Raw genomic sequence first — 18424 nt, forward strand, 5'->3', positions numbered from 1 at the left:
GTTTTTTTGGGTCACACCCGGCGGTGCTCAGGGGTTACTCCTGGCAGGCACAGGGGACCATATGGGACACCGGGATTCTAACCAACCACCTTTGGTCCTGGATCGGCTGCTTGCAAGGCAAACGCCGCTGTGCTATCTCTCCGGGCCCCAGAGATATTTTTTACTATCCAGTTTTCATTTTTACAGATTCAACCAATGTTGGATACCTAAGCCATGGACACTGAGGGCTAAGTTAGGGATTTTAGTATTCCTAGATTTTGACATCACAGTAGGTAGGGTAGAGAGGGGTGATACCATCCCCTGCACAGACCAAGGTATGACTATAGGGAGTCAAAGTTATATTTGAATTCTTTTCAATGGTGATAGTGAAAAACAATGAAAAGTAGTTAACTACAATCAATAACTAATACATTGTTTACATTTAAAAAAGGCTCAATTGTTTTTTGTTTTGTTCGGGGGTTATACCCAGCAGCACTCAGTGGTTACTTCTGGTTCTATGCTCAGCTTGGGGAACCATAAGAAATGCCAGATATTGAACCCTGATCAGCAACGTGCAAGGCAAATGCCCTACCCATTGTGCAATCACTCCAGCACCTCAATTCTATTTTTAAAATTTCTGTGAGCCCTCTCTCTCCTCCCTAAATCCACCAATTCCTCCTAGCTCCATGAATATTAAAGCCTTATCTATTTTGCATATTCTTGAAGTTCCATTATGAAACATAATATTAGCTAGCAAACAATAAAAATTCAATAAATTATTATTGAATAATGTTTTAGTGGAGACATACTCCTGAGAAAGGCTGATATGTTGCTGTATCATCATCTTCATCATCATCAAGCAATTAGGTACTTCCTTTTTTTAATTTTGTTTTCTGGTTTTTTTTTGGGGGGGCACACCCAGCTGTGCTTAGAAAACTTACTCTTTGCTCTGCACTTAGAGCTCACTCCTGGCAGGCCTCAGGGAACATATGGATTGTGAGGATCAAACCCAGTTCACCATGCACAAGTAAGTGCCCTATTTCTCCAGCTCTAGAACAGGTACTTCTTAAAGTCATTTATAGAAATGATCACATTAATCTTTTAGTACAAAACAAGATAAGCTCTAGTAGCATTACCATTTGACAATGAGAAGCAAAGACTGAATAATAGTAATACATGATAAATGTAAATGTAAATGTAAAATGATAAATGTAAGAGCCAGCATTGGAACCCAGAGTAGTTCATCTTAATATCTTCTCCCCTACCCAGCCTTAACGTAGGGGGAAAATCTACACCTGGGATATTTTCAATGTTGAGTTACCTTTTTTATTAAATAAGTTCAAATTTATTGAAACTGGTGATTTTTGTTTTCATTTGGGGACCATTTAAGCTTGTGCTCAGAGCTATTTCTGGCTTGATCTTCTTTGGGGTCATTCCCAATAGCAGTCCAAGAACCATGCTGTGCCAGGAATCAAACCTCGGGTACTCACATGCAAAGTGTATGTTCTAGCTTCTTAAACCATCTTCCCATCCCTCAAATGATATTATAAGGTATGCAGTGGTGTAAGATTTTAAAAACTCAAAATGTCAATTCCAGAATACTCCCAGCCTTTGTACTCTGACTATAAATTACTTTTAGGCTAAAAACTAACACTCATTCTTTGTTTAAATAATTTCTTGCTCTTAGGCAGGTGAAGGCATGGGTGGTAAGAACAGGGTTGAAGTAAAGTCATTAAAATTTTCAAAGAAATTTAGGGAAAACAAGAGAGACAGTATGGCTGGTAGGTGCTTGCCATGCACATGGCAGATCTGCATTCAATCCCTGGCACCCTTGATGGGCCCAGAGTTCACCAGGAGTTATTCCTCAGTACAAAGCCAGGAGAAAGCCCTGAGCACAGTGGGTGTGTTCCTTTTCCCCACCAAAAACAAATAAAATTCCCAAAGGGAAAGCTGAATGATACCAAAAAATGTATACCTACATTGCCTGCTTTATGACCCTGGACTTCTCAAGGAGGTATTCAGAAATTCTTGCTCCCATTACAGCACCAGTTGGTGTGAACATCATTTCCAGATATTTTCCAAATCTGCTAGAATTATCATTGATGGCTGTACATGCATTTCCAAAGGCTTCAACCAGTGAGTTGACCTGTAGAATTTTTTCTCGCAAGGTTTGATTATTGGCCTGTGTACAGGGTTAGAGAGTCAAGAGGAGTCTTCAGAAACATTATACCCACCAAATCATTAGGCACCCCCACCACAAAATTCCCATAATATATGGGAGAGGGTAGAGATCAGCAGTGCTTTTTCAAATGAGCAATTTTCTAAAACTGGACTTTTTCTGTTCAGTTCCAGTTAATATAAAATCCTTTCAGATAAAAAAGACTAGAATTTTAAATGAATAAATTTATAACTTTTATGAGTCACCCAATTTAATATTTCACAAAACTCTTGTAAAACATTTTTAGTCTGATAACATACTGATTCTGAGAAAAACTGCTAGTATTTAGTTATTGTTTTCAATGTTTATTATACCAAGCTGAAACTGTTAATTTACCACCATTTTTGTTCAAATATTTTTATTTTCTAAACTTTTAATCTCTTTAATATTTCTCCTTAATTCTGTTCCCAGTATTTAACCACTTTTACTACTATAAGCCAAAGTGTTTTCTATGGCATTGAAAATGTGAAAAAATTAACTGCTAATAAGCTAGTAAATTCGTGCTGGCATTATTTTCCTCACTACATGGGGAAAGGGTGGTATGTTGGCTTCTTTAGAGGCAATCATAATAGAAAATGAATTTTGATAATCCCTAATAAAAGCTCATAATTTCATGATTTACCACATATGAAGTTACTCTCAAGTGACTTCTAAACATAATTACAGAAAGCAGAGAGCCAATACCTTTCCCAAGAAAGTCAAATGCTGAACAATCAGGTGAGCACTTTCGGTCTTCCCAGAGCCACTTTCTCCACTGATGACAATGCACTAATATAGAAAATAAGGTGTCAGGGAAGATTCATAGTCCAGTACATAATCTCTGTGATGATTCTCCTACTGCAGCACTGTTGCTATAAGTAACCTATACACAGATGCTTGTTCCACTATATAGATGTAACATGATCCTTTTCACAAATTTAGTATTGATGGATATTTGAGGAGGAACTGTGCTTCTTATGCTTCTACAATAATACTGCAATGAGTAACTCTATTTATTTTATCTATAGGCAGTTTTACTCATAAAATAAATGCCCAGGAATGAGATTGTGAGATCAAAAGCAAAATATGTTTGGTTGATATGTGTGTAAGGGTGAGGCTCTGAGTTTTTATTCTCATCAAAATTAAAATAAAATGTCACTATGGCTCTACATTTAAAATTTTGATAGGTAACACCATTGGTTTTTCTAAGGACTATACCAATGTATGAAAGTTTTTACTCTTCTGCTGCTGGCCGGTGGGGAAAGCTGGACTTTTGGCCAACCTAATAGAGGGAAAGCGGTATCTCAGGTGGTTCTAATTTGCATTTGGTTTGTTATAAATGAGGGTAAATGTGTTTTCCTTTTTAATACATCAATATTTTTCTTTTCCATAATTTTTATATTTTTCTCTCTGGTCTATATTCTTTGATTCTATGTTGTTGGTCTTTTAGCTTTCATTTCTAAAAACTCAGAAAAAAAGGAGATTAATGGATACAGCATAATGAAAAGCAGCCTAAACTTAATCTCTAGTTTTGGCACTGAGCTCCTAAAACCTCTGAAATTTCTCAAGTTTCTTTTATTATTTAAATAATAAAATAAGTTCATTATCTAAAATAAAATATAATAAATAACATATTTTAAAGTAACAATATACAAAATAATATAATAAAACTAAATGCTTAATAAAATATTGAATGGTTAATATCTAATTAATAACAAAATATTGTTTACTAATATTTATATAATAAAAAACCCTTTTATTATTTGTTGTTTATAAAGGACCACTTGAACCTTTCTTATTTATGTTAAGAAGATGGTTCATGCCAGGATTTCTCCTTGAAATTCTCAAATAACTAGAGCAACAGTTCAATGCAAGGGCTTTGGATTCTGAAGATAATAATGCTGTTATGACTCTTAAATGACCTCAGTGAAACTCTTGGAACCCTAGGGCCACATCTAATGGTGCTTGGGAGCCTTCAGGGATGTACCTGGGTAATGCTGGGAGGACTCTGTGATATAGGGAATAGAGGATGATCACACATAAGGCATGTGTCTTAAGACCTGTACTATCTCTTTGGCCCTCCTGCAGCTTCTTGAAAACTGCATGTATCTGCTTTCATTTAGTTCCTCTCTAAAAAGTCTATTACTTTTCACAGATTCTGGGAAAGATAAGCCTTTGAAGAAAAAACAAGTTTATACCCCATTTGGATTCCATGTTTTCCATTTTATAACTTGAATATAGGTTCCTCCATTCCTCAACAAACCCAATACTGGAACCATGGGGGTCCCAGAATATATATATATATATATATATATATATATATATACACACACACACACATATATACACACATATATCGTGACTCTCTCATACAACTTTCTCACCAAATCTATTTCAAAAAGAATAAAGACATGAGCCAAAACATATCTATTAAAAGCAAAAGAAGGATGAAAAGTTGGTTATGTCATACTGAGAATAAGACATCCAGAACATTCCAGCATGAGAGTATGCATTATGTTTAACTAGTATTGAGTTTGAAATTTGTTTGGGCTTTAACTAATCCATGACAATGTCTCAACAACTTTTTCTTCTAGGTTATCATATTCATATAAGAAATATACCGAAATTTGGGGCTGGAGAGGTGGCGCAAGCAGTAGGGTATTGCCTTGCATGCACTAACCTAGGACAGACCACGGTTCGATCCCCTGGCGTTCCATATGGTCCCCCAAGACAGGAGCAATTTCTGAGTGCATAGCCAGGTGTAACCCCTGAGCATCACCAGGTGTGCCCCCCCCAAAAAAAAACCAAAAACAAAATATACCGAAATTTGGGGGGAATGGCATAGAATGATATGACCATTTCACTTTTCTCAAAAAGCTTCATATCCTCCTACTAGTGTTGCTTGTCAATACTCTTCCCCCACTGAGCTACTCTTTGATTGGTTATTCTTTTGAGTCACAAGAGTTACCATCACGGAGCATTTTTAGGAAGTTTAAAAGCAATTGAGTAAGACAGAACATGTCATCCTAAGTGACTGGCTAGAAAAGAAAAGCAAGCTTACCTGGTTTTTGTGAAAAGTGACCATGCATTGGTAAGCTGCATCTGCTGAGGCAAATATGTGAGGTGGATTTGAGGCACGTTTAATCCCATGATAAAGTCTGGAAAACTGAAGAAATAGAATCACTGAAAGAACCTTCTGATCTGAACTCATGTCCTCATCATTAAGTGATGAAAATGTGGCAGCAGAACATCCAAAAATCATAAGTTCAGGCTACAAAACTGCATCCAAATTCTTGTACTCCCCTTTCTGGCTCCCTGATGATCGTGAGAGGGTGTTAACCTGGTCATGCTCTTACATAACTAGTCAAATGGGCTTAATAATAGGTACAGTCTCACAGTGCTAAAGAGGGAAGCAAGTTAGAGGGATGCATGCTGGGTAGCACTAATTTGCTGTTAGTTTTCATTCTGTTATTAAAAAGTATGTGGTATGAAGGGTGGGTTAATGTGAAATTTGACTACACAGATAGACATGGAGAGTATCCCGCTGAGTAAAATGAATCAGAGAGAGAGGGACAGACAGAATGATCACACTTACTTGTAGGATATAAAAACAAATAGTGTGGTAATATAACCAAAGATAATAAAAACAGGGTCAGGAAGACTGGCCCATGGTAGGAAGTTTGCTACAAGGTGGGGAAGGTAGTGCACCAAGAGAAGTGCAGGAATGCAGAGAAAGGCCCAATATGACAATAATAGGAAATTATCACTATGAACAAGAACTGGGTGCTGAAACTGGTGAAGGAATGGGTGTTGGAACATTTATGACTGAAACACAATTATGAACAACTTTTTAACTGTAATCCGATGATGATGCAATTAAAAAAATCTTAAATTACTCTCAAGGAGTCAGAGCAACTTTAGAGGGTAGAATATTTGCCTGTGTGTCACCGACCCAGATTCAATCCCAAACATCCCATGTGGTTCCCACAAGAACCTCCAAGGAGTAATTCCTGAGGGCAAAGCCAAGGTATAATGCCTTTTGATCCACAAACAAATAAAAATATAGAATAAAATAATAAAAATTATTCCCCAAATATAAGAACCCTTTTGTGGTTTAAGACATACACTCCTAGGGTACACAATTTTGTTCTCAATTTTGCCATCTTTTCATTTTTCTTTGTGATTTTTTAATTTCTGGGAAACGTGTCCTTAAAATATCTCTTACCTGGGGCTGAAGAGATAGCACAGCAGCAAGGCATTTGCCTTCCACGCAGCCTATCTATGACAGATAGTGGTTCAAATCCTGGCATCCCATATGGTCCCCCGTGCCTGCCAGGAACAACTTCTGAGGGCAGAGCCAGGAATAACCCATGAGCGCCGCTGGGTGTGACCGAAAACCAAAATATATATATTCTTACCTGTGGTGAGTATATGCTTAGGTTCTGGAAGGGATTTAAGGCAATTAGAATGTCTCCAACATAGGTATAAATCAGTAGGTCCACATAACGCTTATGCAATTGATGAATAATAGTTTCCTAAGAAGGAAACACATGATATTCAGAGTAAACATTATTTCTAAAAAAATATATTTAAAAAAAACTTTTTCTCTAAAGGATAAAGGCAGTAAACTTAAATATATCATAACCTAAAAATTCTAATTTAAGATATTTGCTTAAAGAAGAAAAAATAGAAATATACTGGAAAAATTGAGCCTGCTTAGGGCTGACTTCCTAAGAGATGATGAGCTAGCCAGAAAAAAATTTTATTTATTATAGAAAAACTCATCTTCCCAATTAAAAGGCCCTTTTTAGAATTGGATTTAATAGGCTATTTCTAGTGATTAAATACAGACAAAACTGATAATTTAGAGTAACTTCATTTCTCAAAGCAACTCAAGTAAAATTTATGTAATGCAAATATTATTTTTTAGATGACATTTGGTGGGGGGGGGGGTTGGGCCACATCTGGTGGCGCTCAGGGGTTAGTCCTGGCTCTGCTCTCAGAAATCACTCCTGGCTCAGGGACCTTATGGGATGCTGGAAATTGAACCCACATCTGTCCCTGTCCTTGTCCCTACCCCTGTGCTACCACTCTAGACCCTTTGATGACACTTTAGAGACTCAGGCATCGCATAAAGTATCCCTGAAAAGAAGTCCAGTGCAACTGACAGCTCTATTAAACAGGTATCTATTAATGGGAAATATCAGAGTTCATAAATTTATAATTCAAGCTACAGAGCATCAATGAAGCTCCTCTTTATGAAGATAACTATTTTAAACCAAGGGAAATATGTCTTTTTAATTTTTTGGTGGAGGGAAATCTTGGGTCAAACCTGGCAAATCTCAGAGCTCACTCCTGGCTGTGCAGTCAGAGATCACATCACACCTCACAGAGCTCAGAACCCATACATGGTGCTGGGTTTGACTGAATGCAAGATAAGTGCCTTACTACCTGTACTATCTCTCTGGTCCCTAAGCTACACATTTTTAAAAAATAAAATAATTTCTGTTGATACTTGGGCCAATAATATAAAATTTATTAGATAATTCAAATCTTTTTTCTTCATAATTTATAAATGAATATAACACAGTAACAAAGCAACGAAATGCTACCTAGTCTTCTTCCCAAGGCTATATGCACGATTAAAATTACATGTGATTTTAGGAGAATATGGTTTACAATAGAATGCTTAGATCATTTACGTTAAATAAATGTCATTGGTAAGAATTATCTACTGAATATTTAGTACCTCATTCAGAACTTCTAGATTGACCAAATCATCTTCAATGCAATATTTTTCAGCGTCTTTCACATGATAAGGTCTTCGGGTGTGCATTCTTTCATGCCTAGAAGTTTATTCATATAATATTAATGCCACAGCAGTAAAAAAAAAAAAAAAAAAAAAACCTCTATGACAGAAAGTATGCCTTGAGAATAACTCTCTTATAATCTTGTTACATGGCATGTTCTAGGTTTTCAAAAGCAAGAACAAAAAGTAAGTTAAGGGCTCTCAAACCCTGTTGCTATATTATTATTGTGGGTGAAGTGAGTTCCAGAGTTCCAGCCTCCCTTCTCATTCAATAAGGGATTCTACCAAATGGGTCCTTCTAACACTACTTATTTCATCTTTCTTTACAAGTCAACCATAGGTAGCACTTCTAGAAACAAACATTCCTGTTATTCAGTGTCAGGAACATAATTCTTAGTGGAGTAGTTCCCTGGAGAATCCCTTGTGCAATTCGCCCTAATGTTTTAAGAAAATTAAAACTATATGATATTAAAGCACAATATTATATTAATAAATTAATGAATGTCACATGATAACTTTTTAGTCTTTTATGACCTCTATTTGCCCACACTAAAGGAAACAGTGTATTAATGTATTTTCCATTAAAGGGAAATGTGGGTAATTGTATTCACATGTGCAAGGCATGTGCTCTACTGCTCTACATCCTTAACTACTTCTCCACTTTTAGTATTAATTTTATATATAATACATATATATACATAAATACACTAAATACGTATATGTACATATATCTATTATTTTAAAACAAAGTCTAAGTTTAATAATAAAAATATTATACCATAGGTTTTTGGATTTGTGGAGGGTCCTACCAAGTGGTACTCTGGAGAGCTAGGGGTTCCACCAGTGATTCTTGGCCTCCTAGAGCATTGCAAAATTCCATGGATGTGATACCACTAAGGTCCTACAATAGCTACTGGGGAGTCTCCAGGGCCACACCCACCCAGTGGTGCTTGAGTGTTATACTTGGTAATACTCAGGTGATGATGCAACATGTACTGCTAAAATCAAATTACGGTTGACTGCATGGCAAACATATATGCTACTATAATCACTCTCTCTGAGCTCCTGTGCCATAGTTTTTATTCAGCAAGTATAATTTCCTCCTTTCAACATTTTGATTTGGGGAAAAATTGGGGCCACACATGGCAATGTTCAGGGGCTACTCCTGGCTATTTGCTCAGAAATTACTCCAGGCTAGGAGTGGGCTAGAGAGAATAATTGGGATACTGGGGCTCGAACCCTGGTTGGCTGCATACAAAGCAAGAGCCCTATCCACTGTGCTTTGCTCAGACCCTTCAGTATTTCAATTTTTCAAACTATTTATGTATGTGATACACAGACTTATATTTCAGTCACTTTAGTCAATGAGTAGTTTTGTATCATTAAAAAAAATGATACTGATTTATCTACCATGCAGGCCAACATTTAGGTTGTTTCTTTTTTTTTTTTTCTCTTAGAAACAAAATTAACATTCAGTATCTTAATGAGCATCCTCTTGAGTATATATGAGAAATTCTTGTAGGTAATTCTTCTCTAGCATTTAAAAGACTTTATTTATAATCAATAACTATTCCCTTTGGTATATAACAAATTTCTGTAAGGTAAAAAGTTAATTCAAGGTAAAAGTTGGCCTTCATACAATTTTCTTCATAAATCTGTCCCTATTTAATATGGTGTCAGGGAAGGAATTGGCCTAGAAGATGAGAGAGGCCTTCATTTCAGGGTTGTGAGTAATGGATGTGGGTCATTCAGTGAATCCCATAATAGCTAGCATCTCAGGTCTCTTCATCTATAAATAAAATCACTCATGGATGTCCTATCTATCTCTTAGGTGGCTGTAAAACAAATAGCCACTGATATAAAAATGTATGGTTAAAAGGAAGTTCCAAGTACTATATTTTACTTTCTTATCAAATTTTAGATTTAAAAGTCTGTCCATCTCCACACATTACAACCCTTAGCAAATTCGAATCATATATGAAATGTCCTACAGGTGCTATCATCAGTTCAGCAGTATCAAAATTTCATAATGATTCTTCCCATCACTATTTCTGCCCTCAGAAATATTTCAGACCTTTAGGAGACAGGATTTCATCCCACCAGGTTCCTGTAACTGACTTCACTGTAATTACCATGTAGTATTCATCCCTGAGATAGAGTAAATCTATCACAACCCATGGTTTGCAAAAGTAGGGGAAAAGAAACAGTTCTTTATACTGAATTGAGTTTGGAACACCAAGGAAGCAAAGAAAAAAATTACTTTTTTTTGTGCTCATTAAATTAAATTTTATTTCCTAAGGCCAATCAAATAGTATAGCAAATAGGGTAAGGTGCTTACTTTGCAGTTGAACCAGCTACAATTTTTGGCACCACATATGGTCTCCAAGTCCTACCTGATCACAGAGCACAGTAGCTCTGAGCACTGTCAAGTATGACCCCAAAATAAAAATAAAATAAATTGTTTTCTGATCCCCATGACTAATAGATTTGGAGAAAGAATATTTCAAGCATGGAATTAGTTATTTCTAGAACTGGTAGATTTTGCTGCTAATATGTATAAAAGTCCAAGTTGAATAAAGTTTATAAGCTACACAAATGTCTAATGACAGATGAATGGATTAAAGAAATTGTGGTATATTCATAGAAAGGAATAATATGCAACCATAAGGAATGATAGCATCTTGCAGTTCATTCTATCTTCAATGGAACTAGAAGGCATCATATTAAAAAAAAAAGTTAGAGGGAAAAAGGCAAATATAGGTCAATCTCATTAAATTGTGCTATACAGAGAGTTAAAACAAGGAAATAAAACAGACCTTATAGAATAACAAACTATCGGTCCTGGATTATAAATATAGGAATTAGAAGGCAAGGTGGCAAGTTGACAGAAAAATGAAGAGATAGACTGGAAATAACAAGGAAACATTGGTGAAAGCCTTGAGACTATAGTTGTGGTGAGATATGGTGACTATGTGCATAAAAATATAAACATTATGGCATTGTAAATACGTGAACTAAACTTTAATTGTTAAATTTAATAAAATTTAAATATGGGGCCTGGAAGGTGGTGCTAGAGGTAAGGTGTCTACCTTGCAAGCACTAGCGTAGGACGGACCACGGTTTGATCCCCCGGTGTCCCATATGGTTCCCCCAAGCCAGGGGCGATTTCTGAGCGCATAGCCAGGATTAACCCCTGAGCGTCAAATGGGTGTGGCCCAAAAATAATAATAATAAAATAAAATTTAAATATTAAATTTAAAAATTAATGTATAAAGCTTAATTTTACTTAAGAAAATAAAAATTATAACCTAAGAACTTTTTAATTATCAAACATTACAATTTATTCATCTATGTTCTAACATTAGTAATGTCAAAGAGAAGTCTTTGAAATATAATTTTCTACTAAAACTCTGAGCTCCTGCTGATATTGTAACTATTCACTCTGTCAAGTAAAATGCCACAAGGGCAAATTCTTCCCCACAGAAAACCGCAGCACAGATTTTTCCCTTGAAGTTTCATCTCAAAACAATATAACACAATGAAGGTTTAGTAAAATAATTAAGTTCTCATTATATTAAATCTAGCTAGTTTATCACCTTACTAAATCCATATCTACAAATCTTATTAAATACACTGTTAACATTAATCTATACATCTTTTTCGATGAAAATTGAAAAATTTAAAAATTTCCCCACAAGAGCCAGAGAAATTGTACAGTAGATAATGCTTGCCTTGCAAATAAATGCACAACTTGGGTTCAATCCTGAGTCCCACTAGGAGGGATCCTTGAGCAAAGAGCCATAAGTAAGCCCTGAGTGCTATTGGGCATGGTTTAAAACCAAAAGTAAAACAAACAAACAAAAAACCATCCACAGATCTGATCTCAGTAAAAAAAAAAAAAAAAAAGCTAGTTAGTACTCTTCCCCACTGAATTCAGTCGAGAGTACAGGATAGAATGCCCAGTACTCTGACAAGTCAATGGGAAGAGTGGACTGTGAAAAGCTGAAGTGAATCAATGGTAAGTTTCCTAGATATTTTTATCCCCCAGTAACTCCTGACTTTCAAAGGGTTCTATACTAAATACAGGGATGACAAGATTTATGTAGATGATTTTACTTTTACATCCCATAAAAACAGTAGCACTAACAAAGCCACATGTGTACATTACAAAATGTAGTAGAAAGCTAGAGCTTTCGGTAAACAGGCACAATATAATCCCACAATGATCAAAATTATGTTCACCCAAACTTGCAGCACACCGTCTCTAACAATCTGTCTGCTTCACAGAATTTACTTCTTGGAATTACCCCAGAAGCTGTCTCAAAGTTTAGCTTTAGTCACACAAAATCGTTTTATATATACCTGCTGGGTCCCATCAAAAATGCTAAGGGGTTATTACTCCCGACCATGTACATAGGAATTACTCCTGGGAGGGTTCAGGGGGACATATGTGGTGCCAGGGATGAACCCCATTTAGCTGCATACAAGACAAGCATCTTACCTGCTGTACTATCATTGCAACCCTTCCCCAGTATTTTTAAAACACCATACAACTTTTACAACAATGGTCTACTGTTGTAAGCAATGGATGACCTCTTTCCATATTTACAAATTCTTTAGATTTATTAGTTTCTAAAATAGAAATCTGCAATCTGAAGTGGATGTAGAAGCAAGTGTTATTTCCACTCTGATAAAGACTTCTTCATTTTCTCAAAGAATAAAATATCTTCCACTTCTATCTCTCCCACCCCCAAGAAGTATTATTCTGAAACTGGTCCCTACTTCGAATTAAAGCTTTTATTATAGTTTTTGGTGAGTCTATTAAAAAGGACTTAAACAAGAATTTCTATTTCTTTTTTTTTTTTATGATTTGCTGCCATCATTTTTGTTTTGTGACCAAATCCCAAATGGGTGTCATTCTTAGGGGTGTACGGAGGACCATGCAATGCTGCAGTTGAACCTTGGATTCCCACATGTACTCAGCCTTTTTGACTACCTTCCTGGCCTGCTTTTTAAAATTATCCTAAACTTTACCTATACTCATAAAAAACTAATGCTTTGTATTTGTAGTTGTCTACTTTTATTGAAGTGAATCAAAATAAAGTCAGCTTAAATATTTCTATTTTCTTGAGTTAAATGATCTCCAACTTATTTCCTTTAAATTTACATGGTTTACCTATGCCTTCCTCAAGAAAAATATTAAGTTTTGCTGAAGAATATTTTAGTATAAAAATTATAGGTTTTGCCCGTCGCTTTCTGCGCTACTGGGCGCTCTGGCTTTTGGGCCTCTGTGTTCTGGTCTTTGACCAGCATGGAGCCCAAAGGGAAGATGGCTAACAGGAGATAAGACGCAGGGCTAGCAAAGTATTGCTGTGCTTGAAAGGTTATGAGATAGGCCACACACTTGTGGTGGACAGGGCATGAATAAAGATGATGCTTCCTAAAAAAAAAAAAAATTATAGGTTTCCACTTAATAGGTACCTGGGTGAAATATTCCAAAGTTTATAAGAATGAAGAATAGAATAGGATAAGTATTTAAAAACAGTCCATTATAGGGGCTGGAGAGGTGATGCAGCAGTAGGGTGTTTGCCTTGCACGTGGCTGACCTAGGAAGGACCATGTTTGATTCCCTAGCATCTCATATAGTCCTCAAGCCAGGAGCAATTTCTGAGCACAAAGCCAGGAGTAACCCCTGAGCATCACCAGGTGTGGCCCAAAAAACAAAAAAACAAAAACCAAAACACTCCATTATATAAAGTATATGGTAAGATATCAATATCATAATAGCTCAGAAAATATCTTTAAATTTCAGCAAAATCTATGCTGCTTTTTACTAGATTTTATAGTTGTTATTTTGTTTTATTTATTTTTTGTGGCCCCACAAGTGCAAGGCATGCAATTTAGTACTGAGCTTCCAATCTTCCTATTTTATGTTTTTTGTTTTTTCTTTGGGGCCATATTAAGCAGTGCTCAGGGTTTACTTCTAACTCTGTGCTTAGGGATCACTCCTGGCAATGCTTAGGGAACCATTAGAGGTGACAGGGATCCAACTAAGATCAGCAAGACAAGTGCCTACCCTTTGTTCTCTTTCTCCAGACCCCATCAACATACCCATTTGTTTTCATGAGATTCTAAGTATGTTAAATACAAAGATCTGATTCCTGGTCAAGTGGAATTTGGAGGTAAAACTTTAGAAAGGATGAAACTCAGTGCTCTTCTTTGGGCCAGTTCTTTTTTTTTTTTTTTTTTTTTTTTCTATTTTTATCTCACTCAGCACTAACTTTTCTATTTAGACCGCCAATATTTTTCTTTTTATTTTCCTTCTTTATTTGAATATCTTGATTACGTGTATGATTGTGATTAGGTTTCAGTCATGTAAAGAATACCCCTTTCACCAGTGCATCTTTCCCGCCACCAATGTCCCAAATCTCCCTCCATCCCACCCCAACCCACCTGTACTACAGACAGGCTTTCCAGTTCCCTCATTCATGCACTTGATTATGGTAGTTCTCTGTGTAGTTATTTCTATAACTGTACTCACCACTCTTTGTGGTGAGCTTCATGAAGTGAGCTGGTGTTACAGCCCTCCTCTCATTGTCTCTGAGGATTGTTACAAAAATGACTTTTATTTTTCTTAAAACCCATAGATGAGTGAGACTATTCTGCGTCTCTCTCTCTCCTTCTGACTTATTTCACTCAGCGTGATAGATTCCATGTACATCCATGTATAGGAAAATTTCATGACTTCATCTATCTTGACGGCTGCATAATAATCCATTGTGTATATGTACCACAGTTTCTTTAGCCATTCATCTGTTGAAGGGCATCTTGGTTATTTCCAGAGCCTGGCTATTGTGAATAGTGCTGCAATAAATATAGGTGTGAGGAAGGGTTTTTTGTATTGTATTCTTGTGTTCTTAGGGTATATCTCTAGGAGTGGAATAGCTGGGTCAAATGGGAGCTCAATTTCCAGATTTTGAAGGAACCTCCATATCGCTTTTCATAGAGGTTGTACTAGGTAGGCAGCATTCCCACCAGGAGCGGATAAGAGTTCCTTTCTCTCCACATCCCCACCAACACTGCTTGTTCTCATTCTTTGTGATGTGCGCCAATCTCTGCAGTGTGAGGAGGTATCTCATTGTTGTTTTGATTTGCATCTCCCTGATGATTAGTGACGAGGAGCATTTTTTCATGTGCCTTTTGGCCATTTGTATTTCTTTTTTATCAAAGTGTCTGTTCATTTCTTCTCCCCATTGTTTGATGGGATTAGATGTTTTTTTCTTGTAAAGTTCTGTCAGTGCCCTGTATATTTTGATTATTAGCCCCTTATCTGAAGGGTGTTGGGTGAATAGTTTCTCCCACTCAGTGGGTGACTCTTGTATCCTGGGCACTATTTCTTTTGAGGTGAAGAAGCTTCTCAGTTTAATATATTCCCATCTGTTAATCTCTGCTTCCACTTGCTTGAGGAGTGCAGTTTCCTCCTTGAAGATGCCTTTAGTCTCAATGTCATGGAGTGTTTTACCGTCGTGTTGTTCTATATACCTTATGGTATCCGGTCTGATATCAAGGTCTTTAATCCATTTGGATTTTACCTTCGTACATGATGTTAACTGGAGGTCTATGTTCGCTTTTTTGCAAGTGGCTAACCAGTTCTGCCAGCACCACTTGTTAAAGAGAATTTCCCTGCTCCACTTAGGATTTCTTGCTCCTTTGTCAAAAATTAGATAATTGTATGTCTGGGGAATGTTCTCTGAGAACTCAAGCCTATTCCACGGATCTGAGAGTCTGTCTTTATTCCAATACCATGCTGTTTTGATAACTATTGCTTTGTAGTACAGTTTAAAGTTGGGGAAAGTAATGCCTCCCATTTTCCTTTTCCCTAGGAGTGCTTTAGTTATTCGAGGGTGTTTATTGTTCCAGATGAACTTCATAAGTGTTTGATCCACTTCTTTGAAGAATGTCATGGGTATTTTTAAGGGGATTGCATTAAATCTGTATAATGCTTTGGGGAGCATTGCCATTTTAATGATGTTAATCCTACCAAACCATGATCAGGGTATGTGTTTCCATTTCCGTGTATCCTCTCTTATTTCTTAGAGCAGGGCTTTATAGTTTTCTTTGTAGAGGTCATTCACGTCTTTGGTCAAGTTGACTCCAAGATATTTGAGTTTGTGTGGCACTATTGTGAATGGGATTGCCTTCCTGACTTCCATCTCTTCCCTATCATTATTGGTGTATAAAAAAGCCATTGATTTCTGTAGGTTGATTTTGTAGCCTGCCACCTTGCTATATGAATCTATTGTTTCTAGGAGCTTTTTGGTAGAGTCTTTAGGGTTTTCTAAGTAGAGTATCATGTCATCTGCAAACAATGAGAGCTTGACTTCTTCCTTTCCTATCTGGATTCCCTTAATATCTTTTCTTGCCTGATCGCTATAGCAAGAACTTCCAGTATTATGTTGAAGAGGAGTGGTGAGAGTGGACAGCCTTGTCTTGTACCAGAATTTAGAGGAAAGGCTTTTAGTTTTTCTCCATTGAGGATAATATTTGCCATTGGCTTGTGGTAGATGGCTTCAACTAGATTGAGAAAGGTTCCTTCCATTCCCATCTTGCTGAGAGTTTTGATCAAGAATGGGTGTTGGAGCTTATCAAATGCTTTTTCTGCATCTATTTATATGATCATGTGATTTTTATTTTTGTTGATGTTGTGTATGATGTTAACAGATTTACGGATGGTAAACCATCCTTGCATTCCTGGGATGAAACCTACTTGGTCGTAGTGTATGATCTTCTTGATGATGCATTGGATTCTATTTGCCAGGATTTTGTTGAAGATCTTTGCATCAGCATTCATCAGGGATATTGGTCTGTAATTTTCTTTCTTGGCAGCGTCTCTGATTTTGGTATCAAGGTGATGTTGGCTTCATAAAAGCTATTTGGGAGTGTTCCCGTTTTTTCAATTTCATGGAAGAGCTTGGCTAGGATTGGTAGTAGCTCCTCTTAAAATATTTGAAAAAATTCATTAGGAAAACCATCTGGGCCTGGGCTTTTCTTTTTGGGCAGATGTTTGATTACAGTTTCAATTTCCTCAGTAGTGATGGGGGTGTTTAGATATGCTACATCCTCCTTACTTAAATGTGGAAGGTTATCAGTGTCCAAGAATTTTTCCATTTCTTCTAGGTTCTCATGTTTTGTAGCATAAAGTTTCTAAAAGTAGTCTCTGATTACCCTTTGGATCTCTGCAATTTCTGTCGTGATCTCCTCCTCTTTTTCATTTCTAATACAGGTTATCAGATTTTTCTCTCTCTTTCTTTGTGAGTTTTGCCAATGGTCTATCAATCTTGTTTTTTTTTTTTTTCCTATGTATTTTATATTTTGAGTCTTCTATTCAAGCCATTAATTCTGAAATAATTTTTTTTTTTTAGTCCCCCAAACAGGAGTGATTCCTGAGTACTGATCTGCTGTGATCACAAAGTTACATTGAGTGTGGCTCTTAATTCAGACAAAAATCTATATTTTCCATTTCAATATGAAGACTAGTACTACAGACTGAATTTTTGAAGTACACCATTTAGCTAATTTGTAAAGAATAGCCTCTAGTAAAATCATTTATACATATGTGTGTATATATATACATATATATGTATGTATAATACATGTCTCTGTATATATACACCCAGTGATGTTCAGGATCTAGTCTTTGTTTTTTTTTTTTTTTTACACCACCCATCACCAGTACAACATTCCCATCACCAATGTCCCAAGTCTCCCTCCTCCCCACCCGACCCCCGCCTGTACTCTAAAGAAAGAATGAGAATAAACAGTGTTGGCGGGGATGTGGGGAGAAAGGAACTCTTATCCACTGCTGGTGGGAATGCCGTCTAGTTCAACCTTTATGGAAAGCGATATGGAGATTCCTCCAAAAACTGGAAATCGAGCTCCCATACGATCCAGCTATACCATTCCTGGAATATACCCTAGGAACACAAAAATACAATACAAAAACCCCTTCCTTACACCTATATTCATTGCAGCACTATTTACCATAGCAAGACTCTGGAAACAACCAAGATGCCCTTCAACAGACGAATGGCTAAAGAAACTGTGGTACATATACACAATGGAATATTATGCAGCTGTCAGGAGAGATGAAGTCATGAAATTTTCCTATACATGGATGTACACGGAATCTATTATGCTGAGTGAAATAAGTCAGAGAGAGAGAGAAAAACGCAGAATGGTCTCACACATTTATGGGTTTTAAGAAAAATGAAAGACATTCTTGCAATAATAACTTTCAGACACAAAAGAGAAAAGAGCTGGAAGTTCCAGCTCACCTCAGGAAGCTCATCACAAAGAGTGATGAGTTTAGTTGGATAAATAACTACATTTTGAACTGTCCTAATAATGAGAATGTATGAGGGAAATTGAGAATCTTGTTT

General features: G+C 36.6%; 1 protein-coding gene across 1 annotated transcript in view; it reads right to left on the reverse strand.

Moving 5' to 3' along the window:
- Positions 1–18424, reverse strand: part of MYO3B (myosin IIIB) — a 481137-nt gene that overhangs the window by 264710 nt on the left and 198003 nt on the right. The window contains exons 10-14 of the mRNA XM_049772878.1: positions 7926–8022; positions 6595–6711; positions 5238–5342; positions 2882–2965; positions 1959–2161 (exon numbers count right to left, since the gene is read on the reverse strand). Of these exons, the coding sequence (XP_049628835.1) occupies positions 1959–2161; positions 2882–2965; positions 5238–5342; positions 6595–6711; positions 7926–8022 (606 nt within the window). The remainder of the gene's footprint in view (positions 1–1958; positions 2162–2881; positions 2966–5237; positions 5343–6594; positions 6712–7925; positions 8023–18424) is intronic.

The sequence above is a fragment of the Suncus etruscus genome, chromosome 5 (genome assembly GCF_024139225.1).
Source record: "Suncus etruscus isolate mSunEtr1 chromosome 5, mSunEtr1.pri.cur, whole genome shotgun sequence".
Lineage (NCBI taxonomy): Eukaryota > Metazoa > Chordata > Mammalia > Eulipotyphla > Soricidae > Suncus > Suncus etruscus.